The sequence below is a fragment of the Xenopus tropicalis genome, chromosome 4 (assembly GCF_000004195.4).
Source record: "Xenopus tropicalis strain Nigerian chromosome 4, UCB_Xtro_10.0, whole genome shotgun sequence".
Classification (NCBI taxonomy): domain Eukaryota; kingdom Metazoa; phylum Chordata; class Amphibia; order Anura; family Pipidae; genus Xenopus; species Xenopus tropicalis.
Window position 1 is genome coordinate 127,931,779 of NC_030680.2, and position 24,971 is coordinate 127,956,749.

At 40.6% G+C, this 24,971-nt stretch overlaps 1 protein-coding gene across 1 annotated transcript; it reads left to right on the forward strand.

The window, feature by feature from the left end:
- On the forward strand, positions 1-24,428 carry tex264 (testis expressed 264). Its single transcript, XM_031901350.1, has 5 exons — positions 1-37; positions 775-1,088; positions 5,264-5,485; positions 16,495-16,651; positions 23,120-24,428. The coding sequence occupies exons 1-5, from the start codon at positions 1-3 to the stop codon at positions 23,383-23,385; spliced, it is 996 nt and encodes a 331-aa protein (XP_031757210.1). The 3' UTR covers positions 23,386-24,428.
- The last annotated feature ends 543 nt before the right edge of the window (positions 24,429-24,971 follow it).

A 24,971-nucleotide genomic window follows, 5' to 3' on the forward strand; every position in this document is an offset into this window, starting at 1 on the left:
ATGTCGTCAGCTGTAACCAGCCTTTTACTTCCCTGGGGTGGGTTCTCCCCAGGGTTTCCCGCCTAATTACGACATCCAATCATGTACACCTATTACTTTATTTCCACCTATCAAAAACAGCTGTAGTTCTGCCCCGCCCACTACCTTATTGCCGGTAAAGTTGCACTCTGTACACACGCACACTTGTTACCTATAGGCTGAATAAAATATAGTTGCGCCATCAAAGACTCAATTGCTCGGAGACATTTTACAGAGTTCGAGAACTGTACCCCGCACAGCTAAGCCGAGAGAACTATAACACATTGTAAAACCGGAATCTCCCATTTTGGTTTCCATGGTAACGACAGACTCCGTTCTGACTAGATTATACCAAGTGCAATTCTAAAATGGAATTCCTTCTGCGGCTGCGTTTGTGATTATTCCAACATATTTACAATACATAGCAGCGGATGTTTACCTTACAGACAGGATTCAAAGTCAATATTTTTGGCGAAATTCATGAATACTCCCCTACTGAAATAGTTGCGTCCGTCTCCGCCATTGTACCCGGAAGCTGCGCGTTTGAAAGGGACCGTCTGTGGAAGTGTGCCCAGGTCTGTCAGCGACGAATGTGTATATTTCCCCGGGTCACATCTACCTGCAGTGATAAGTCCCACGGAGCGCTGGCCTGTCAGTGCTGAAACACGGCCCCAGGTTCTGTCAGACCTCAGCGGGGATCAAGTGTTTACCTCTCTGTCAAAGGGCGTCTGGCCCCCATATACCCCACTGGCTAAGGAGGTGGGAAGTTCCTCTTCCGCTTAGTCAGGCACCCTGTCTCTGGGATGAGCTCTGTACCAGAATGGGTGCTGATTTCCCTCATAGGAGTCCTGATAGTACTGCTGCTACTGACCTTGTTTGGCTTAGCTGTCTATTCAGGGCTGCTCACAGAAGTGGAGGTTCGAGCAGGGCCCCCACCTATCCGGGGTGTTGTGTTGGCCTACAAATTTCGAGTGGGACCTTATGATGAAAGTGGCAACTTGTATACAGAAAATGTCAGCCTTGCTCCCAAGCTGGTGTCTATTGGGGTTTACTATGACAACCCCATGAAGGTGAGAACAGAGGTTGCTTGTATGTATGTATATCTTTATTTATAAAGCGCTACTACAGTAGAATACATTAATGCAAACAGGGTGTTAAAGATAATTTATAAATACAAAGTACAACAATAAATACAAGGTACAGTTGCAATAAGAGTCAGAAACACAAGATGAAGGAGGTCCCTGCCCCGTTGAGCTTACAATCTATATAAGGCTTGTAAGACTAAATTACATTAATCATGTGCTGCCAAACTCTGTGTCTTTTAAATACATATAGTGGATAATATACCCCCCACCATTGTAAAATATATGGATATTACAAGTCACTGAAGAGCTTCATGACAATATAAAGACACAAACTGAAGGTCATGGTACTCCTCGGTGACTTCTGATGTCCTCAGGTTTACCAACAGGGAGTTATTTCTTGTTATACCAAATTCTCCGTGAGTTTTGTGGCACATCACTAAGCAGCGACTACAACTGATATAAATAAGGATATTTGTGACTCTATGGGGCACATTTACTAACCCACGAATGGGCCGAATGCGTTTTTTTCGTAATGATCGGTATTTTGCGATTTTTCGGAAAATTGTCGCAACTTTTTCGTAGCCATTCAGAATGTTTTGCAAAATGTCGCGACTTTTTCGTAGCGTTCCGATTTGCGCGAATTGTCGCGACTTTTTCGCAGCTTTCGCGCCGATTCCGAAAGTTTCGGATTCATTCAAGCTTCAGTATGGTGACTTTTCTTGGGCCAGGTTGGAGCTGCAGAGTGCCATTGAGCCCTATGGGAGACTTTCCTTGGGCCGGGTTGGAGCTGCAGAGTGCCATTGAGCCCCATGGGAGACTTTCCTTGGGCCAGGTTGGAGCTGCAGAGTGCCATTGATTCCTATGGGAGACTTTCCTTGGGCCGGATTGGAGCTGCAGAGTGCCATTGAGCCCTATGGGAGACTTTCCTTGGGCCGGGTTGGAGCTGCAGAGTGCCATTGAGCCCTATGGGAGACTTTCCTTGGGCCAGGTTGGAGCTGCAGAGTGCCATTGAGCCCTATGGGAGACTTTCCTTGGGCCAGGTTGGAGCTGCAGAGTGCCATTGAGCCCCATGGGAGACTTTCCTTGGGCCAGGTTGGAGCTGCAGAGTGCCATTGAGCCCTATGGGAGACTTTCCTTGGGCCGGGTTGGAGCTGCAGAGTGCCATTGAGCCCTATGGGAGGCTTTCTTTGGGCCTGGTTGGAGCTGCAGAGTGCCATTAAGCCCTATGGGAGACTTTCCTTGGGCCGGGTTGGAGCTGCAGAGTGCCATTGAGCCCTATGGGAGACTTTCCTTGGGCCAGGTTGGAGCTGCAGAGTGCCATGGAGCCCTATGGGAGACTTTCCTTGGGCCAGGTTGGAGCTGCAGAGTGCCATTGAGCCCTATGGGAGACTTTCCTTGGGCCAGGTTGGAGCTGCAGAGTGCCATTGAGCCCTATGGGAGACTTTCCTTGGGCCAGGTTGGAGCTGCAGAGTGCCATTGAGCCCTATGGGAGACTTTCCTTGGGCCAGGTTGGAGCTGCAGGGTGCCATTGAGTCCTATGGGAGGCTTCCAAAATCATGCTAAGTCTGAAAGTTTCGCCCGCCGCTTACAAGCGCCCAATACGAAAAAGTCACGACAAGATACAAGCAAATCGTAACGGTTACGAAAAAGTTTACGACAATTTACGAAAAGTCGTAACGGCTACGAAAAAATCGCAAAAAATACGAAAAAGTCGCAAAATGTTCGTTTTCCAATCGGAATTTTTCCAATTCGGATTCGAATTCGTGTCTTAGTAAATCAGCCCCTATGACTTTCATATTTTATATACCAATACACACACAAAGAAGAAATATATCCAGAGATTTAGGGGTTTATTTACTAACCATCGATTGCATTTAAACGCAATTCAGCAATTGGGCAGATTAAACTTGCCAAGTTCAATGTAGAAGTCAATGGCAAAGGTTTCTTCCTTGTCCTTGAAGTTTTCTTTTTTTTTTTTTTGTAGATACAAAAATTAACATGGCATACTAAAGCATTTTATACCGTTGTTCATACATTTGTCATTAGTAACAAGTGAACATTGATGTTTTCTTTTGGATTGAAACTTTAGAGGGTTTGCTGGGTTTTGTCTGAAAATCCCGACTTTCTTGAATTATCGCAGTTGGTATTTTTGCAGCAACAATTAATAAAAGTCGAGTGTTTTACAACTTTTCTCGGAGGAACCTTTCCTTGCAACTTTTATTAGTAAATATCAGACATTCAGGGAAAACGTATTCAGTTGAAATCGAAAATAAGAAAAGAGATTACGGAGTTTTAGTAAATCTGCCCAATAATCTAATGTTAAAAGTTATTGGGCATTTTCATATTAACATGTATTACCAGGTCTGTCCTTAGGGTAAATATTGTCCTGTGCAATAACAGTTCACTGGCTGCCCATTGAGAATTGGAAAACCAGTTTATGTACCACCTGCATGAAAGCTTCTTATATCTAAGCTTTCTGTGCATTTTTAGAGGTTGATATTTTGTGTGTCTTAGGTGTTTAAATAGAAGGAAAATACATGTAGTAACTTGTATAATGGATTTGGTGTTCTTTTTATGGCCCTATCATTGTGCCCAACTGGCCCTGCAGGAATTGTGCAAAATTAACCTTTATACTCCACATCAGGTTTTATTTAAAGGGGTGGTTCAAAGTCAGGTTAACTTTTAGTATGTTATACAATGGCTTATTCTTAGCCATTTTTCAGTTGGTTTACATTTTTTATTTTCCAAAGTTTTTGAATTATTTGCCTTCCTCTTCTGACTTTTTACAGCTTTCAAATGGAGGTCAGTGACCCCAGCAGCCAAAAAACGTTTACTTTTTAGTACTTATATTTCTATTTAGGCCCTCCTCTAATCATACTCCTGTGTCTCTTTCAAAATGCTGCCTAGTTGCTAGGTTAAATTGAATCCTAGCAACCAGATAGTCACTGAAATTCCACACTGGAGAGCTAATTCATTCAGAAACTACAACTGGTAAAAAATGAAGAGCAATTGCAAACTGTCTTAGAGTAGAACTATCTACAACAGTGATCCTCAACCAGTCTCGGGAGCAACATGCTGCTTACTACCCCCTTTGATGTTGCTCCCTGTGGCCTCAAACTAGGTGGCCATTTTTACATTTCTGGCTTGGAGACAAGTTTCGGAAGCACAGAGACACAGTTACTCCAACCAGAACCTCCTGCAGGCCACATCACCATCCTTGTTTGGCATCCCCCAGGAACCTGTTTCATGATTGTGTGGCTCACCAACACTTTTTACGTCTGAGTATGGCTCCTGGATAAAAAAAGGTTGGGGATCCCTGCACTAGGTCATAGTAAAAGTTAATTTAAAGTTGTACGACTCCTTTAACAAGATGAGACCACGTAAGATGAAATTCTTAGAGCAGTAGTTGTTAGACTTTATCGGTTAACAGTTGTTTGTTTAATATTTAGTTAATTTTCCGCCTTATCTCAAAACAAGGATATAGATCTAATTAACATTCCATATCAGCCATTTGGCTCTAGTTCCAAAATATCTAGGGCACCAAACCTAAATTAGTTATATCCAGAAGCGCAAACAGGCATAATCTCTAAATCACAGAATAACTGTCTTTTAGTTTGATCCCCCCCTTTTGCCACTGATTCAGGCCACACAGGGAGGCCAGCCCAACAATTTGTGAACCAGTGCCTTAGAGGTATTTCTGGCATCAAATGAGTTAATTTTGGGAAATAACTGTTCTGGGAAAGAACTTATGCAATGCTTAAAGCATGTGGAGAGACAGAAAAAGATATACATAGCAGCATTTACTCAAGGGGACGTAATCTTACCTATAACAGACCTTAGGAGGCACGCAGGCAGTCTCAGAGGGAGATGGGGTAGCCACCTGTTATTGGAACACAGATGTGTCTTTGTATTGCATATGAAACACTATTTGTGTATACATGTCAGCTTGAGATTTAAGAAATGTACTTGCTCTAGATATATTGCAATAAACATACCACCTCTGTTTAAAATACAAAATGCCAACCCGTTTGCATTTTTGTTCATGTGTTTCCTTGTCATAAATCAGTGCTATAATTTCTTTTAAACCAGCTTTGTTTTTCTGCGATCTTCTAGATTGCTGTCTAAATAACCATTATTTTGTGTTTAAACTTTTTTTTTAGGTCCCTGTGGAATTTTGCAGATATATAGTGGGTAGTATTCTCAGTGAAGGAGATGAGAAGCCACTTCCGGATCATGTCAGAATATTCCGTAAACATGGCTTCAAGTTCTGTGTTTTGCCAGAAGTGAATCATGCAGTAATGGCTACCTTCCCATATACCACCCCTTTCTCAATTCAGCTTGCAACTACTCGTGTACATCCAGCACTGGAGAAGTATGTAAAGGTAATAGCAAGACACATGGCAAGACAAATGATTTATATGTGAGTTGTTAGCCAGTCTAAAGTTACCCTCTAACTTTTCGGAAAGTGGGAGATGACAAGCTGATGTACTTTAATGAGAGGGAGTCACAAAGTCTGTTTTATTTGCCACAGAAAGATAAGAAGGTTTAATGTATTTGGTACAGTTAGTAAAACAAAAGACCATGGGGCTCATTTATCAATGCATCGCAATTTTTGCGTGAGTGCGCCCTTTGCACCTATATATGTGCTATTTGCGCAGTGACGTAGTTGGCCAGCTTGAATATATTGCAATATATGGACAAACAATCCCTGTTTTGTTTAAAGGGGAGGGCATTTTTTATTAACTTTATGCACAGAATGTCTTAACTTCCTATATATATTGATAATGGGTGAGTGCAGAGGATCAAGAGATTAATTTTATTGTCCTAGTCTCACAGTGGTGGGCTCAACTTTCTCCTTTTTTGAAGAGAAAGAACCAGAAGTAATGTAATTTTGTGAGAGAGAAATGTAAACCTGATATTTTAATTGGATCAAAAATGTAGACAAATAGTTTTGGTTAGGGGAGATATGCAGTGAGAGAAATGTCAAAGCTAAATGTATAGGATGGAGAAATGGTGGGCAGGGGCTGATGTATTGCAGGAGCCAAGCTGAAAACTGGTAAAGAGAAATAGAACAGAAGTTGATGTTCGATAAAGAGAGGGTAAAGGCTAACATCATTCGGGGAAAGAAAGATGACCAAGCCTGATATGTTTCCTTAGACAGGCATACAGCAATTAATGAATTAGACAAGGGAAAGGGAAGATACTTATAGGAATATTGTGGGATATACTAATGCCAAATTATTGTGGGAAGAACATGCAAAGGCTGAGGTTTTTTGTGGGGACACAGATGCAGTGGCTGATATATTTTTGGGGGCATAAGCAATGCAAAGATAAATAATTAGAGTTCATCCAAATTATATTCTTTTCACTGCAATATGCTTTCATCTGCTTTGATGCATGTTTTTCCCTGTGTTTTGGTCCAAGTGTGTACTAAGTGAGTAATCCATTTTAGGTCCACTTTTATTTGATAAATAAAGGATTGTTGGCATTCACAGATTATTGTATTTAGTAGTGATAATCTTGAAAAGTTTCAAAATTACACTAAAAGTTAATTTTGCTTTTTACTTATCAATCATTACTCGGTAGTGTATATCATTACCTAGATAAATGAAAACCTTCATAGACAAGAGAAATTTGTGTTGCCTGTTTAAATACATTTTCAAGCTCTGACATCTAAGGGCAAAGACAGGTGGGGTGATTAGTTGCCACGACTTTCCCAAAAGTTGCGGTGATTTATTTGCGGGACAAAATTGCTAACATGGATTGTCACACGTCCAAATTAATTAAAAGTCGCGGCGACTAATCGCCCCGTGTGTCTTTTAAATACAGATAATTTGAGAGTTTTTCATTGTGCAGTACTGTATAAAGCCATGAATGGCATTTGATCCCTGTTTATCTGACTGTGGACGTACCAGAACCATTGAATAGTTGCCCCCGTGGCTAATTAACAACTTATTTATATACTTTAGTAGTGCTTCCGAAGCAAAGTGTTTACCAGTGCAGGGCACAGTACATATTGACTATGGAGAAAGACTGTGTTTGGACCCACCTGGCTGCTAATCTTCTAGAAAACTATTTAGAACCCGCAAATCAGCAAGAAATAAAATTTCTAGTTAACTGTTCACAACCTGTTTTCCAGGTGAGGGTGACAAAAAACAAGCAGTTTTCTAGAGCCTGATACTTCACATGGATCCACTTGTGGATCACTGGATAAAATGAACTAGATCAGGGCTGTCCAACTGGACACCAGTGGGCTGTATGTGGCCCTCCAAAGGACTTTTATTACCCCCATCTGCTCAAGGACTACATAGATTTCATTGTATGACATCATCATTTGAATATAATCTGGCTCTTGAATACGTTGTATGGGGTGTAATTGGCCCATGACATGTAAAAAGTTGGGCATCACTGAACTAGATGAACTCCATATCCAGATGTTTACTGCCAACGGTTTTCACATCATGCCAGCATTTTTAGGACATATACAACACCTATAAGTGAAGAAGTAAAGCACATAAAGAGTTGGTGGACATGTTTTAGCTGTAGACTGAATAAGTTTAGAGGGAAGGCCTTATTTAAACCTTGGAAAATTATACCACATGGTGTTGCCTGTTTGTAATTTCTGAGAAAATCATACTGATTCTCTTAATTCCAGTTTCCCTTGGTTTGGAAACCATTATTGCCTTACTGTGTTTGTAGGGGAATTTTGTGTTTACTTTTGTCAACAGTTGGCAGGTATGTATCTAAGGGCCCATGTGCCCTAGGACATTGTGTTTTTCAGGGCCCTGCTCTGCCTTTAAGGAACAGTAAGGCTAAAGGCACTCTATACAGATGCCCTAGTGATGTGCGGTTCAAGAAATACTCGACCCGCTCCCAACCCGAACCCTACCTGACCCAGCTTCCACCCTTTATTTATAGACCCCCCATAAATTAGAGAGAAGGAAGAGGAAGCCGGCAGTGTAAGGTTGTGGATGGGGAGGGTGAGCGGAAGTGCTCAACCCGAACCCGCCTGCAAGCAGCAGCTGATGTGGCAAGGTCGGCCCAAACCTGCCCGGCTCGCAGGTATTGGGTTGGCCCACACATAACTGATATGCCCCTCTTTTCTACACCTGCATTTTGTGAAAGCACTAAATAACTGCAGTGATGGTGTAGTCACATCTGCTGTAGCCATACCACCAAAAGTTGCATTTTTATCAAGCAGATGACATTGGTGAAACTGTCCCACTCCCCCAGATTGCTGTTTCACAGAAGCATTAATATAGGTCATATTTAGAATATAGGTCATATTTCTGTAGGCTAGCAGCTCAAGCTTAGAGGCAAGTGATGTACAAAGACAATATGGTTTTTAGAGTGTTTCTTTGAGAAGAAGAATGCATGCTTAATTGCAGAAAGGAATGTGCCCAGAAAGAAAAAAGAAGCTGAGTGTGTGTTAGTAATCTGGCTACTGAGGCAAAAGTAGAATGGAGATGGAATGTGATCTAAAGGCCAGTAAGAAGAGATGATAGAGAACCTTCTATCGGCTACAAGAGGTATAAAGAAACATCATAGTTGGGGTCTCAGATGTACTAATGCCTTATAGACTTCAGTTTGCCTGTAAGCAAAGAAAAATGACGGTTTATTTACATAATATGATTGTATTATTTTACATATACCAACACATCAAGGTCCCTCATATAGCTAGGTCTTACCCTTTATTAGTTCAATCCACATTCATCATAATTTATTTTTTTTCAATTGGAGAAAGAGACTGTAACTTCATTTAGTTTATAGGATGAGCCACAATTAGAAGAGTCCCTGGCGTTGGTAAGGTGCTTAAACCCAATGGAGCCTCAGAGCATCTCTTCAATGTTAAGTGAAAAACAGCAGGAGAGGTTCAGCTCATAAAAAAGCCAATAATAAAAAAGCCTATAAAAGTAAGACTTGCTTGTATTGGGTCACGTGGAAAGTTTACCATGCTGTTCAGTCATAACCTCCTGTGACTTCATTGTAGATATCCTAACTAACATATGTGTGCCCTTTCTTTATGATTCTTCATTCAAAAATTATTGAATGTTATTTATATTAGTTGTTGTGGAAGAGTGCAAAAGCGATGCATGTATAGAGAGAGAGATCCTGGAGGATTGTAACTTGTACATATGTGGAAATAAAGAAGCGTGGGCATTTCTGCATAAATGATTGCCATGAATGCTTTCTACTGTTAGGACAAATATATATATATATGTGTAACATACTGGTCCAAGAAGTTATTTAAGGTTTTACCAAAGGCATTAATGGAATCTCCCATATCACAACATCACCCAGCAGCCTCACTGCCCTCATAGTGAAGAACCAATTAAAGTTATCTTCCTCACGTTTAAAAGAAGTAGTACCTTCTTTTCTGTTCCCCCGCAATTTGCCTATATTAACCCTTTAATGTACAATACATAAAGGGTGCTTACCCCTAGTATATTAAGTATGGTATACTCATGGTCACAATAAACAGCTTATTGCATTGTAGTGTTTGTGTGGATTATTCAGTATTCAGCCATGACCTTTGGGATGCTTAAATTTCAGATGTCGCAGCAGTTCTCTCTTCTACCCAGAGTATAGAAAGGCATCGAATGAGGGGGTCATTAATTCTGTAAGAGACTCTCTCCCCTTGCACCATTTAAATGTAGGAAAAGGGAATTGCGGGTCAAGTGCAAGAATAAGGGATACTGATTCTTACCAGGTTCCTTGCATGGTCTGCTCTCTCTAATTTCACTAATATATTTTTTTTTTCATGTATAAACAAAATTTTTCAGATTCATGGCAGGAACATTCATCATGATACTATTTTCTCTTGATTTTATCATTTGTTTAAAATAATTATAATCTGTTCCCAAGCTTGGTGGTTTAACAAGGGGGTATATAGCTGCAATAGGCAAAAAGAGCAATAGCAGTACCTCTTTTGGCCACTAGAGATGCTGTTGATATGGCTCGCTGCTATCGATATTTCCAGACTTAGCTCATCTGATAAGTGATAGAACCAAGGTCACCAGATCATCAAGGTTCCATTCATTCAGGTGCTGCACCTGAATGAATGGAATACGCTAAGGTGCAGGCACATGTAGCCGAAATACGCATAAAAACGCAAGACTTTCAAACTCTTGCGTTTTTATGCGTATTTCTGCTACATGTGCCTGCACCCGAGCATATTATATTCATTTAGGTGCAGGCACAAGTAGGAGACGTAGGGCGGTATTTTCGGTAAGCGTTTTTCCGTTTGCCGAAAATATCCGTCCTATGCCTCGTCTGACATCAGCCTAAAAATAATAAGGGGGTTTATAAATGCAGTTTGCTGGGCGATACTGATTGCAAACTGATTGATTTTGACTTTAGTAATTGGGGTCCTAGTCACCTGCATGAATTTACTCCAGCTGCGACAAAACACCTGGAAACACCTTTCCATTAAAACGATTGCTGATTCACTTGGGTGATAAAATGCCCTGTCCTAATGCTGAATGGGAATACAGAGATTTTAACACCCTATGCACAGCTCCTTTATGAAGAGTTTACAACTTAAATAAGAATATTCCCCCTCTTTTGACATGAGCTCATTCAGTTCAGCTTAAAAATGTATTTTTATTTTTCCACAGATTAAAAGGAACCCCTGATAACCTCTCTCTTTAGTGTAAGAACCATTTCCCAACCCTCCTTGAACTCACCATGTAATGCAGACCCTCCTTCACCTTGTTTCACTATGCAGTGATGGAATCTGGAACTTGAAGTCTCACTGCTTCCCATAGTCGGTAGGGCACTTATTCTCCAGGAAGCAGAGACACTTCATGTCCCAGAGTCTATTCATTTACAATAGTCTGCATGACACTGTGAGCCTAAGGGGTATTTGGAAATGGTTCATGTAAAGGTCCCCATACACGGGCCGACAGTAGCTGCCGATATTGGTCCCTTGGATCGATCCGGCAGCATATCGGCCCGTGTAGGTGCAGAAACGAGGGGCCTGCCCGACCGATATTTGGGCTAAAATTGGCCAGATATCGATCGGCCAGGTTAGAAAATTCAGTTGGAACCGACTGCCCCATTGACGCCAATATAATTCGATCAAATTTTTTTTTTTTTTTACCTACACGCCCCCTGATATCGCCCACCCGTAGGTGGGGATATCGGGTGAAGATCCGCTTTTTTTAATCTGTAGAATCGGGTATATTTGTGTTTATGTACTTTTTCTACATAACTCCCAGCTGAATGAGCTCATATCCAAAATGGGGTATATTATAATATTACAATGTAAATGTTGCTGGCTACCCATACTAAGTTGGTGATTTTCCAAATCAAGATGGGTGTCCGCACTCTAAACCAGTTTAACAGATGGGTGCTGAAGTCAAAATATGTAAATAACTATAAACAGGGCCAGCACACCCCTGTCCCAGGAGGGACCGAAACGTTGGAACGCACAGTAAATGAATAAATAGAAGAATTGCTGTGAAATGGTGTGCTGGTCAGTTTGTAGGTGTATATATATATATATATATATATATATATATATATATTTGGGGTTTTGTTTTTTTTTTGTTTTATATTATAACTAAGTTATAATTGTAGACCCTACCTGGGGCTGTCTGTTGGAGATTTTAGTTCTGATTGGTGCACGGAGGAACAATGATAGTCTGTGTGTAAGGGTAGGTGGGTGCCTTTCATTCTCAGACTTTGGTAGAAAAGTGTAAATTGGCGCCTGCTGTTTGTACTTAGGTGAAAATGAGATTTGAGACAGAGAGAAGGAAACGGGGGGGGGTTGCGACAGGTTGACAGGGGGACTCTTAAGTTGTGAGCAGGAATCTACCTGGGGAATGGGCTTTATACTTTCTTAACAGATTAATGCTCTTGGCATTGTCTATATGTAGATCGACAAGCTCTGTGGGCTGCAGGGCTACCATCAGGGGGTACTACAGTTAGGGGCCCCATGACAGAGGGGTCCCTAAGAGATGCAAAACTGTTGCAAATTGGACATGGCATGTGGGAGAGCAGGTGGATTTTTTGTATAATGGGTGTGACTGTGATGATGATGGTGTGGCCACGCATACACTGGGAATTTCTTTTTCATTGGGGCACTATTCTGCTGTCAAATACTTTGACTCCTAATTCCTCAGTATATGGTACCTCCAACTCCGACTGCTCTGTTTTTAATATTCTAAGGTATTTTCCATGTTGACTGAGAGAACACAACAAACAAGGTGTTTCATCCCTGCCAGTGTTCAGCAATTTTAAAGCTATATGAAGATGGTGTCTGCTTTTGGGAACAAACCAAAGAACTACTGGCTAGGAAACTGACACAAAACCATATTGGCCACCCAAGCCTGGCACTGCCAACATGAAGGAGGACACTGTTCAAATTTGGGTCTAAATCTATAGCTAAGCCTGTTATTGTGGCTTTTTATTTTATTTGTTAAAGAAACTACTGTACTAACATTCCATAAACACAAAGTTTAAACAAAAGACAAAAATGTAAAAAAATAATGCTTTAATAGCTCAGCTGGACTTCACACTAGTGAAACAACTACACACTGGGCTTTATTCGTACAGCAGAGAATTACTTCATTATGACTATTATCTGTGAAACATTGTAGCATATTGTATTTTACAATTTAAATTTATTAGCAGTTGGAGTTGGTACTTATTTGCTGACTCCGACTTCAATATCCGGAACCCAAAATTGTTTCTGACTCCAACTCCACAGCTCTGGGAAACCCATATCTATATTGCTGTCAGTACACTATCTCTTCTTTCCACTTCTGGACCAAAGAACCCTGCCAATCCCCCATTCCATTTACTGCTTTCCCTTAAAAATAGTTGTCTTTCTTTAACCCCTCTATTCCACTGACTTTTTTTATTTTTACTCTTTTACCTGTACCTCCCTATTTGTTGTCTAACTCCACTGAGGCCAATCTTTATTCCAGGGTTCAATTTCAAACAGGGTACACTTTTGCAGTGTATTTGTATACCTTGTTCTTGTTTGGGTTTAGTGTGTGTGTGTGTGTGTGTATACATATATAATATATATATATATATATATATATATATATATATATATATATATATATATATACAAGATAATAAGATGGTAATTCCCCTCCTTTGCACTTGCACACCTCATGTCCTCCCTCATGTCTTTCTCGAGCTCTCTTTGCTCTGTTTGTCACCCATTTTCCTCTTCCTTGCTCATATTCTTCCCTTGAGGCTTCCATGCTATGATGAAGTTAGTGTGTTTAGTGGTGTGGGCTTTGATGCTACTGCTTGAGGTTTCTCCAGGGAAGAGAAGGAGGGGCAGGATCATTCCTTCATTGTCCATCCTGCCCCAGGGAGACACTCTAGACAAGTTCAGAACTACACTGCTCCTTCCCTCCCGCCTTAGCAGAGTCCAGTAATAGCATCTTGCCCTCAGCATTATTCTTTGCTGCAGACTATTCCTCCCACTTCTCTCCCCTGTACAGAGCATCTTGCCTCACCAATGATGAGCACTTAGCGCAGCCCGCTTGGTTTCTATGCACAGCTCTAAACAAAGTCTTGTATTCTCTTCTTTTGCCCTCTGTACACCCTGTTCCTCCTCCATTCCTCTCTGCAGCCTTCTGTCTAATTGCTTACCTCTCTCCAGAGTGTTCTCCCCTCTCCCTGCTCTCCTCTCTCCAGAGGCCCTCTCCCCACTCCCTTAGGCTGCGCTGGACGGGCTGTCCGCTCCTCCCCTCGGACTGTCAGGATTCAACTTGTATTTTAATGAGTCAGATCCAGCTGGGAATGAAATTTTAATGAGTTTGCTGTGAGTTGTGGTGTCTCTGGCACCAAGGGGAGAGCAGCTGCAGCCTGACCCCCTACTCACATACGCGAGTCTGAGTAGACATTTTTAAAGTGCCAATGATTGTGTGTGTTATAATTATATAGAGGTAGTAGATGTTAGAATGAATATAGAACTATTTATAGTCACACATCTATATGTGTTTGGGTGTGTATATAATTTTATATATATATATATATATATATATATATATATATTGTGAAAGAAGGGGATTGCCTTTGAATGAAGAATATGACGATTTGCTTTGCACATGCTGGAAGCGAGAATGAAAACCTTTTCACACTTTGATCATGCCAGGCGCAGTCATGCACACAAACACTGCTAAGACACCAGCTACGGCTTACACACTGTACAATGCTAATTATATCAAACCAGTATTACCATTTATTATTTACTCCATGGCTTTCGTTCCTTCACAAAGTGTTCACTAATGCCATGACTTCTAGTTTTATTCATGTAACCCATGGCAGCCAGCCTCATTTACCTATAAGCCAGTCTATTTCGCCTGACCAGTAGCAGCCAGTCCCACTCATCTAACCATTAATAGTTTTCTCCACTCGCCCAACCAGTAACAGCCTGTTTCACTCATCTAACCAGTGATAGGCAGTATTTCTCTACCAGCCAGTGATAGGCAGTCTCACTTGCCTTAGGTTTCTTTCACCTAACCAATGATAGCCAGACATACTTGTCTAACCAAGTGCAACCAGTCTTGCATGCCTTATCAGTGCCAGCCAGTCACACCCCCCTAGGCTCACATTTCCAGTGCTCCCTTTAAAGTAATGATAGCCAGAAATCTGGGCAGGCTCACTCACCCAGGAGATAGCATCCAGTCATACCTGCCTTGGACCTGCAGGTAAACAGATCTCTAGCTCCATCTATAAATGTTAAACAAATGCTCAACCTTCACTGGGTCCCACTGTATTAGACCCCAGTATTTACAAAAAAGCAAGAGTGTGACGGAAATAACACAAAATGCAGTGCTTAGCTGCTCATTTTTTATTATTGGTCTCACAACATGTTGTAAGTCACAGCACCTTGGACCTGGTTTCCCTCACTCAGGCAGTAGCACCTGGTCCTTTAAATGCCATTGATAGCCTGTATTACTTGTCTAGATAACCTTATTCACCTAGGGCAGTGAACCCCAACCGGTGGCTCAGGGGCAACATGATGCTCACCAACCCCTTGGATGTTGCTTTCGGTGCCCCCAAACCAGGTAGTTACTTTCTAATTCCTGACTTGGGGGCAAGTTTTGGTTCAATACAAACAAGACTATCCTTTTGTATTGTCAGTTTCCTTGTTTTATGTTTTATGTTCTTTACAATATCCAATAAAATACACCTTTCAAAAAAAATACAAACAAGACTTACTACCAAATAAATCCTCCTGTAAGCTGATAGTGTGCATAGAGGCAGCCTAATAGCCAATCTTAGCCCTTATTTGTCACCTCCATGAACTTTTATGGTTGAGTAAGAAAGGTTGGGGATCCCTGTCCCAGTGAATATTGAGTGATATCCTTTGTTTGCATGTAATAGGCCATAGCTGCTTTAGCTTCCAAAGGCTGCTGATCCAAATATATGAAGTCCATATTTCTACCCACCCTGCACAGCCATACCATAGCCCCACTAAATATCATAGTATTAAAAGGTTCCTGAATCCTGAAAAAATTCAACTGTCTGATGCAATGGGTATAGAATTTTTTTGTATTTAAACTGGGGGCAGAAGAATTTTTTAGATAGTAAACTATAATTTTCTGTTTCCTACTTCTTTCTCAGACCTTGTGGTGTATAAAGTCCGCAGTTTGATACCATCAGAGTTGATATCCATAATTATTCTTGCTTTTAGTGTGGCCCCAACCCATAATTTAGAATTTCCTTTCTTACTAACAACTGTGTTTTAAAGACCTCTACATATGTAGGTGGTTATAGAAGGGGAAAGCAAAATCTTTGCTTAATGTGGCTGCCCAGGTGACCCTAAAGTCAAAAGTTCGACCACATGGGGTCTAAGGGACTGGCTACAATCTAAAATGTTGTAAGAAAAGTATAAAGTTCAGGTTCTCTACATACTGGAAGTTAGTGGAACTCTTTCACTTGTGCAAATTATATATATAGTGTTTCCTGTAGTCACTGCTGCCTTTTTCTGCCTTGAAAATATCTGACCACCCCTCCTCCAACTATCAGGGATTAGATGCAGGCATCTAATGAGAAGTCCAGGATTCTGTCCTCCTGGGGAGAACTATAGCTTCACAGCAGGACACAGTGCTGCCATTGCTAATTAGCCCATAGAGGGGTCTGAAAAATGGAAGTGCACAGACATTGCTCTTGATGTCCCTAATTCTGCAGTTTATCCTGATTTGAAACTCTAGTACCATTTTGACCTTTAGGCGAGACTAATCCTGTCTGCCTACATGCTTTTAGAATCACCATATCATGCAGAATATTTTATTTTTTTCTTTCTAGAACTCACATTCCTATTGTTAAATAAGGTGTTTCAATTGCACCACTATGCAAGTGGCATGTGTATGCATGTGTGTATGTAACATTCAACTTCACTTTATCCTTCTTACAGGAGAGAAAGCTTTGTGCTCATCCTTATGTAGAAATTTACAAAGGGGACAAGATTATCTTCATGTGCCCACTCTCTCGCCAGGATGAGTTCTACGTTCCAGAGATGAAGGAGCTGCTTAGGAAAGAGAAAGGAGAAACAGGGCAGCCTGAGCTGGCAGGTAGGCAATTTACTTTCATAACTGCTTCTCTTTTTATTCCTTCCTGGCCATTTAGTATGCAGTGGTGCCATGTCTTTGTGCATGAATTCTGCGTAAAATCAATATCTCTAAAGATGAGTGGTAGTTTAGCTGTACCAAAATTGAAATCAGTCCTCCCTGCTCGGATTTCCATGGAGCCCAGGTAAAGATGGTGAAACAGCAGTAACAGGCCAAGGAAATGAAGGCAAACTGTTCTGAAACAGCTGTGTGTCATGTCAGATTGTGTATTTTCTGTTGTTTCCCAAACTCCATTTTTTAACTACTTTTGGCTAAAGAAAACATAACACACCTTGTCATTGTACAAATGTTTGTAAACTTAATATCCTGCTATATGTATGTCTCACAGTCCTGTCCGCTGTCCCTGTTGAGGCTACTAGGATTCTGCTGTTCAAAGCAAGAAAGCTATAATGTATAAAGCATTAATGTCTGCCTACCTGGAGATTGTGCTGGTTGCCTTTCTGTAGAGCTTATTGCAAAACAAATTCATCTGAACTCTTGGTGGGTGCCTCTCACTCACTCACTCACTCACTCTCACTCTCACTCTCTCTCTCTCTCTCTCTCTCTCTCTCTCGATTCTTTGATCTTTTCATTGGCCTTTTGCCGCACATATTGGATCATGCCTGTTTATGGATGACTGTGACCTGTCTGCATTCCCTAAGTGCTTGGCTGTCCTATTAAAACAGTTCATGATTCCATTCCTTGTACTGGTTTATCTGTTCTGTATCTTTTTTAATCTATAGATGCATATGCTGTTCAGTGGCACCATGTTCCTTTGCTGTACTCCCCATACATTTATCCATCTTAAAGCCCATTCTGATTGCATGTGTGCCCTCTAGTAGAGCATCCTATAAGTTACGAGCTTTGCAAATGTTCAAGGCAATTCTCACACAAAACCATGAATGTTCAGGGAGACCCCAGCTGCTTTTTAAATTGATCTTCTCTGTGGAAGAATCTCCTGCATCAATGTCGAGAATAATTCGCCTTCAGAACTCAATGAGAATGACATGACTTTTAATGTATGTACAGCAGAGGCTCATCTGACTGGGGGCTTGTTACCCAAAAGGGACAGCAGCACAGCACATTATATGTCAAGTGTTTTTTTTTCCTCTCCTGTGTGTGTGCAGGGAGAATATTAAACCTCTTATTATTCTTCCTTACTGCACTGGATTTGTTCTCTTGCAGCACCCTCAGCAGATGTACTTTTGCCTTCTCACAGCTTCTGCTGGGCACCTCTTATGATTCCTGTGTGCAGGACCTTGATATCATTAACCTGTAGCAGAACATTCTGTGTTTAAATTTTCAGCCCTGCGGTTTATTTTTGTCTGGATTCCGGACCATCTGTTCTCTTGCAAGTCATTCTGGGTACTGATCCATTAGCTTTCTTACAGTATGTTCTGGGCTAAGGTCCATTTGACATTTTAACTTATTCTGGGTATCATTTCAGTTCAAAGTGCATTGTGGCTATCTTTTTGCTGTTGGTTCTTGGCCAGACCCATTTACACGGGAACAGTGCATGCTGGGTGATAGGAGGCCTACACTATCACATTTCAGTGCATAGAATGTGTGCTGAGCCCTGATTCATCTCCCTTGCACTTTGGTTAAGTTTGACATCTTGCTGTCCATATGCATCTGCACAATCTACTTGAATACCACATATAGAACATGTTAGATTAAGTACAAGTAGAAATACTGCTGTGCAGTTTCTGAATTCCAAGTGTTTGCTAAGTGGATGCCTGTCTTTTCCTCTCTTTAAAGCAGCAGCAAGAAAGATTACTTTTACATGTTTAGATAATGCAGGAAAATGGGATCCGTTTAACATCCCCTAACTCTGCATTCTGCTGCCATGTCATGTGGACACTGCATATTTAGGGCTGCAGCCCCTGAGCTGTGTCAGCCACAATTAACATTATTTTACACTTAATAACACCCTTAAGGTTTGTTACCATCCGTGGGCTACACCAGCTGTCACTGTCACCTCATCGTGTGACACTGGCCTCTGCCCTCAGCTTGGGGCACAAATTGCCACCAAGGTCACTTCTTGTCCTGGAAGTCTGGGAGATTTTTAAGGCCCAAATTTGGTGTAATGTGCAGGCGGAGGGCAGGACACAGAGCTGACACCCCTCATCCTTGTTCTCTATTATTATCTTTCTGTGTTATTTAGCAGCTGGGAGCTGACGTAAACCACGGGCGGGGGTAGAATAAATGGCATGCTATAATCTATTGGGTAGGGGGCACACCTGTGAGGGACATAGGGGAGGAGAGACCAAACAAAAAATCAATTTTAAGACTAAAAAGTTCTTGTAAGACTGGAATAGATTGGGGGTGTTAATTTAGAAAGAACAAAACATTTAACTTGTTTACAAGAGTAACTGGAATGGTAATATACTAACAGTCTGATAAAAAGAAATAATACTGACTGAACAATAGGATGCGGATGGCTAAAAGTCAAGTAAACTGAATGATTAGAAGATTACCCTTAAGAGTAGATACACAATTACAGGGGCAGTGGCAAACATGGTGGAAACTAAGCAGATGGATATCTGATGGGGGAAAGTGGTCATTCTCCAAAAGGACAAAGTGGCAAGCATTTAGGTACCCATACTCACAGGAAAGATTGTTATTGTAACGTGTATGGCCACCTTTAGGGAAGACGGAGAGGTCAAGTAGTATAGGTGAAATATCAGTGACAAGGAGAGTTGGACCAGGAAAAAGGAGATAAGGGAAAAAATAAATCTAAAGCAGAAAAAAAAGAATGCGCACACACAAGAGAAATAATATCAGGGGTAAGCTTGGGAAACAGCAACCAAGAATATGGCAATAGGGAAAGAGGGAGAGCAGAGCATACGCAGAAGGTTTAGGAGTGGTTAGGAAGTGAGGCAGAACTTGAAGGTCTAAAGAAATGAAAAAAGAAAGAGTAGAGTTCAAAATTATAAAGAAGGGGAGTGATTGATAAAGAGGGGCAACACAGGGAATGTGAAGAAGGGAAGCCCTGGGAAATAGAGAAAGGGTGATCAATCTATGGACAAGGAGGGAATGGAAAAAGAGACAGGGCAATGAATGGAAAAAAATGACAGAACGGACACAATGAGTAAGGAGGAAAGCACAAGTGAGAGAATGAAAGCAAAATGAGGTTATTAGAAAACTTTATATTGTGGTTGTTTGGGGGTGCCACAGGCAAAGGGAGTGAGTGGGTAGAGAAAAGGGCCTAAAATATACAGAGTAAGGCTGTCAAGAGACAGTACTACTGTGACACTGAAGATCTAGATTAAAAAGCATGCAGCACAGCAGCTAAATATTGGGAGTGGAATCAGAGACTGAGATCAGATATGAAAGAAAGAAATGTTAACTGTAGAAAGAAGAAGATACAAGTAGTGCGTTTAACATGCCATTGATGCAAATAACTTGCTTCATACACAACTGTACAGCATACAATCCCATAAATGTTTTTAAAATCAATAAAAACAAGAGCCTTCTCCACTGAAATGAGCAGAAAAGCAATGCTTTGGGAAGGTTAAGTCACTGCTATAAGAGGACAAAATGTCACAGGCTGCTAGCAGAGCAGGAAAGGCAAATTAAATGTGACAGGGGCCAAACAAACTATAATTAGTACAAATGTCATCCGTCTCCCCCAGTATATCTTTCCCTGATCACCCCTTTTCTCTGTGTTGATTGTACGCAATTGTCTGGCTTGCTATGAAAACTTGCCCTGCTAGTATTGAACCTGAGGGAGAAATTAGGAAAATGAAACAAAGAACACATTGGAAAGGAAAGGCACTAAGTGGATGAGGAAAATTGGGGTAATGGAGGACAAAGATAAAAAAATACCTGAAAGGGTAAGCAGGAGGGAGAAAGATTGATTGGTAGTAGAACAAAAAGGAAGGAGAGATCTATAATTGGCAACTGTTGGCATGGAATTAGAAATAATGGGTTAAATACTAAAGCAACTATAATGAGACATGAATGAATGGGAGACTGGGTCAAAGAATGTTAGGAATTACAAAAGCAGAGAGTGTCACAAAATGTAAGACTTTGGGACTTAATATAACGACAGTTTCCTGTCTCCATGGTGCCACTGTTTGGTACATTTTGCATGCTTTGTGTATGCCCTCTTTGTGGCGGCAGGTCTGCTTACCTACTGCACATTGGGCCAGCATCTGAGCACAAGCAGAGCCTTCTGGGTGAGGGCCATATTCCATCTGCCCTCTTTTAGCTTTATTATGGCACTGGGGTATATGCCCACTTTCAGAGCAGTTATGTGCCAGCTTCTTTTTTTTCTTGAAAGGTGTCCTGCATGTGATATGTATATCTTTACTACTGCATTTACAGAATGTACCAATGTTCAAAAGGGTAACATTACAATAACACAATAATCAAAGCTAACAATAAAATGTCAGAGATGGGCTCAGTTGTATTCAGTCCAGCTGCCCTTTGATCATGGTTATTCCTAGTGTGTTTTTGAGAAATTGTAGTTGAATAATATAGACAATAATTGTTTTTATGGGTATGGGTGTTAGGGGTAATTAGCATGTGAAGATTAGGGGAAGGACTGGAAGACTAGACTTCTGGGTTCTGGGTTTAGTTCTTAGTAACAACACCTTTAGGATTATTCTCAGTGTGACAACGACAAAAGGAGGCTTTGTGTAAGAGCTATTGCTTGAACAGGGCTGTTTAATGCATTATATTATCATAAGACAGTAGCTTGTGCTATTTCACTGTTATGTTGCAGCATTTGTATTGCACAAAAGCAACAGAAAAACAACCATAAGAAACCACCAAACATTTTTGACAGAGATTTTCATATTTTTGTGTTTACAAATGCACCAAAATAATAATTGTGATAATTGTGGCTACATGAGTCATGGGCAAGTTGCAGCCTGTTGCCTTGAATGGCAAGCCCTCTCCATCTCCTGCCATTGGACTTGTAGGCTTTTGGGCTGATACGCTTGGGGCTTTTCCCAGAAAGCCATTAATGATGCTCCGGCAGAGAAAAGTGCAGGAGCTGCATCTGTTTACAGGGACTTCACACTACCAATTGAATAACTGATGTGCTTGACTCCTCAGAGATTCCATTTATCTAAAAATCAATTTGCCCTCGTCATAATAAGTCATCTTAAGGTAAGATTTATATCAGGGCAGCTAGGGATTCCAGCCATAAACACCATGTTTGAAAATGTATAAAAAAAAAAGCATGAGGATAATTGGTTATAGTAACCAGACACTAGAAATCCAATTACATTCATAAGAGGTTGGGCCCTGACGTTGGGCAGTTATTCCTGGCTCACATCAGTGTTCCATTTCATCCCACTAGTGTTCAGTTGGGTTAAGAGAAGGAAAGTTACAATCACATAAGAGCGCCAAAAATTCTGCACCCCCAGTGATTGTATTCACTTACCTGATACCTCAGGCCTGAGCTCCTGTGAGCAGAAAACTGCCCCGGATTCTTCGTAGTGAGCACCATGGAGTGATCCTTTTCTTCTGCTTTTTCTTTCTTTGAAAAACCAGGGATGACGAATGCGCAGTAGAGCGAAAAAGCTGGCTTATTTGTTAAAGTTTGGCTATTCTCTGTACTGCACGTGCACACCCGCACAAAGAAAGAAGAAGCAGAAAAAAGAGGATCACTCTGTGATGCTTGTTGGAAGAACCCCAGGCCAGTGCATTTTTAAGCAGAAAGGGGTGATTGTTGACTTTCCATCTGCTTTAAGGTCAGGTCCACTCCTATCTCAGCAAACCGATTCTGTATGAACCTTTCTTTGTGCACAAGGGCATTATTGTACTGAAATAGGAAATAACCTTATCACTCTTGCCACAAAGTAGGAAGCCACATGTGCTGCCTTTGCTATGTGTGACTTAAATAACCAATTTAAATATTTAGAAGGGTTTTTTTTACCTACTTTAGCCTATATACTGGATTTGAGGTGGTTCATAAATTAGATCCATGCAAAAAAACTTTTCCCTATACTCCCCTTCTGATTGTGGACTGTGTTAAGCTAACTCTGCATACCATATATACCAACAGGGCCATATTTTCTATATAGGCACCTTAGAGTGGTAACTAGGGCAGCAGCATAGGGGGCTGCCCCGAGAGGAGTGGTTTCACTTGCTGTTTGCATGAACCTGATAAATAGTTTTACTAAAAACCATAAATGCCATAAATTTATGTGGATCCATGTTGCCCGGTAAGCTCTACATGGTAACTGTATGTATGCATTCTGACCATGCAAAATGTTCTTGTGACATTAGTAGTGGCACTTATACTGTGTAAAAAGGACCTACAGAAAGGGGAAAAAGAGATTTGCAATTTATCAATTTAGAGCATGACTAAACTCCTTACAAACTTTTTGATTTGAATGCCAAGCAAATTCTTTGCTTCTTTTATTTCCATATACTAATATCTTTGTGTGTGTTTTTTCCATTTTGTTCTTTTACCAGCTTCTGAAATGGAATCTTTGTTGCCAGAGGAAATCTTAAGCCTAGACTTGGTCTCTGAGAGCCCTGACGAATTGGAAGGTGAAGACTCACAGAAGAAGGTGCACACAGACAGTGAGAGGAGTCCCAGTGAGTCCGGGGCTAGTGGTTCCTCTTTCGAAGAACTGGACTTGGACGGCAGTGGGGCAGCTGCAAAGGCACACATGGACACTAGTAAAAAATTGGGCAAGACAACAGAATCATTGGAAAAAGAGAGAGCAGAGGAGTAAGACAACATGTGAATCAGGCCCTTTTTCATTTACTTCATTACTTTACTTTCTAGCTGTTATGTCTCTAGCAGTCCATGTCATACTGATATCTGTCCATGTTACCTTTGTGCTTTCTTTATATATTCTTTTCCTTTTCATAGAGACAATGTAAACTCTCAAAGAAGATTCATGTGTGTTGTTAGTTCAGAATACTCAAAAGGATACAGTGTAATAATTGTAAGTTATATTCCAAAAGAAAATCAATATCCCACAAGATACAGACCAAGGAATATGTGTTCTTATGGCTATAGAGACATTTACTGTGTTATGCACGCAGGGACCGAGTCCTATAACCCTTGGCAATCAATTAGCTGTTTGCTTTCAACATACAAACTGCACTCAGCCAGTCAAAGCTGACTCCTTATTTGTTGCTATGGTTTACTGAACTGGGGGAAACCCTGTCCATGTTTGTGCATAGCTTTGCATGTGTTTCTTTACTGTGTTTCCTCAGCCTTTTCCATGGTGCATCTAATACACTTGTGATGTCTGTTACTGGTTGCACCATGATAGTCTGTGTGCTGGGTGCAACAGTGAAGCAAATGTAAAGTTGAGGTGTAATAAATCTATTTTATCAACAAAGTAAACAAAAAAATGCTTGCTTAAGAGACATCATTCAAAATGTAAAAATATATAAGAATACATAAATGAATGTTTGGGAAACAGCATTATTTAACATCTGCCGCAGCTTTTCAGAATTTTATACATTTTACAATTCTCTCTTTTATATATGTACAGGAGATCCATGCCCCACAGAGCTTATAACCACTGATCTTTAATTATCAAAAATATTGCAACTCTGGTAGCATAAAAACTTGAGTCTTCTTTGTAACCCTTAAATGTGTGTCTAATATTTATAAAACGGGTGGTCAATAATGACAATATTGCCTATTTAAAGTAGTGTTTACCCAAATATTTATCTTTCATGTGAGATTGTTTTAACTTTTGCCGGAAAATATCATTCTCTTAGTATTAATAAATGAGCTTGGCAGCTTCCATAAAACTTACATAGACTTCAGTAAAATGGAAAGTTGATGTCATTCCATAAGTAATATTAATGTAAAATGAAAAATCAGCATAGATGGGAATAGGAAGAAAAGGCATGATGTTTGATCTGTGCACATTTTGAAAGGGTAGTCACCTTAAACCTAATATTTCATATGATTTAGACACTGACATATTGAGACAATTTGCAGTTAGTCTTTTTTATAATGTTTGTTTTTAAATTATTTAACTTTTTTGTTCAGCGGCTCTCTGGCTTGGAATTTCAGCAACTATCTAGTTACCCGAGCCAGGGACAGGGACCCCAGTTTGAAAGCTGTTAACAATCCAAAAGAGCAAGGCAAATAAACTATAAAAAAAAATGAATACTATTTAGTCTTTAGAACCAGAGGCCTGCTTAAAATGTAGGCTGTATTTATGCATTTGGCATGTACAGGTATGAGACCTTTTATCCAGAATGCTTAGAATCAGGAGGTTGTCTGGATAAGGGATCTTTTTGTAATTTGAGTCTACATACTTTTAATCTACTAAAAATCATATCAATAAAC

What these genes read in the sequence shown, in the direction of transcription:
- tex264 (XM_031901350.1), top strand. Translation starts at nt 1, where the DNA reads ATGTCGTCAGCTGTAACCAGCCTTTTACTTCCCTGGG. An exon ending in ACTATGACAACCCCATGAAG is followed by an intron (nt 1,089 to 5,263) that starts GTGAGAACAGAG and finishes CTTTTTTTTTAG; the next exon opens with GTCCCTGTGGAATTTTGCAG. An exon ending in CACTGGAGAAGTATGTAAAG is followed by an intron (nt 5,486 to 16,494) that starts GTAATAGCAAGA and finishes TCCTTCTTACAG; the next exon opens with GAGAGAAAGCTTTGTGCTCA.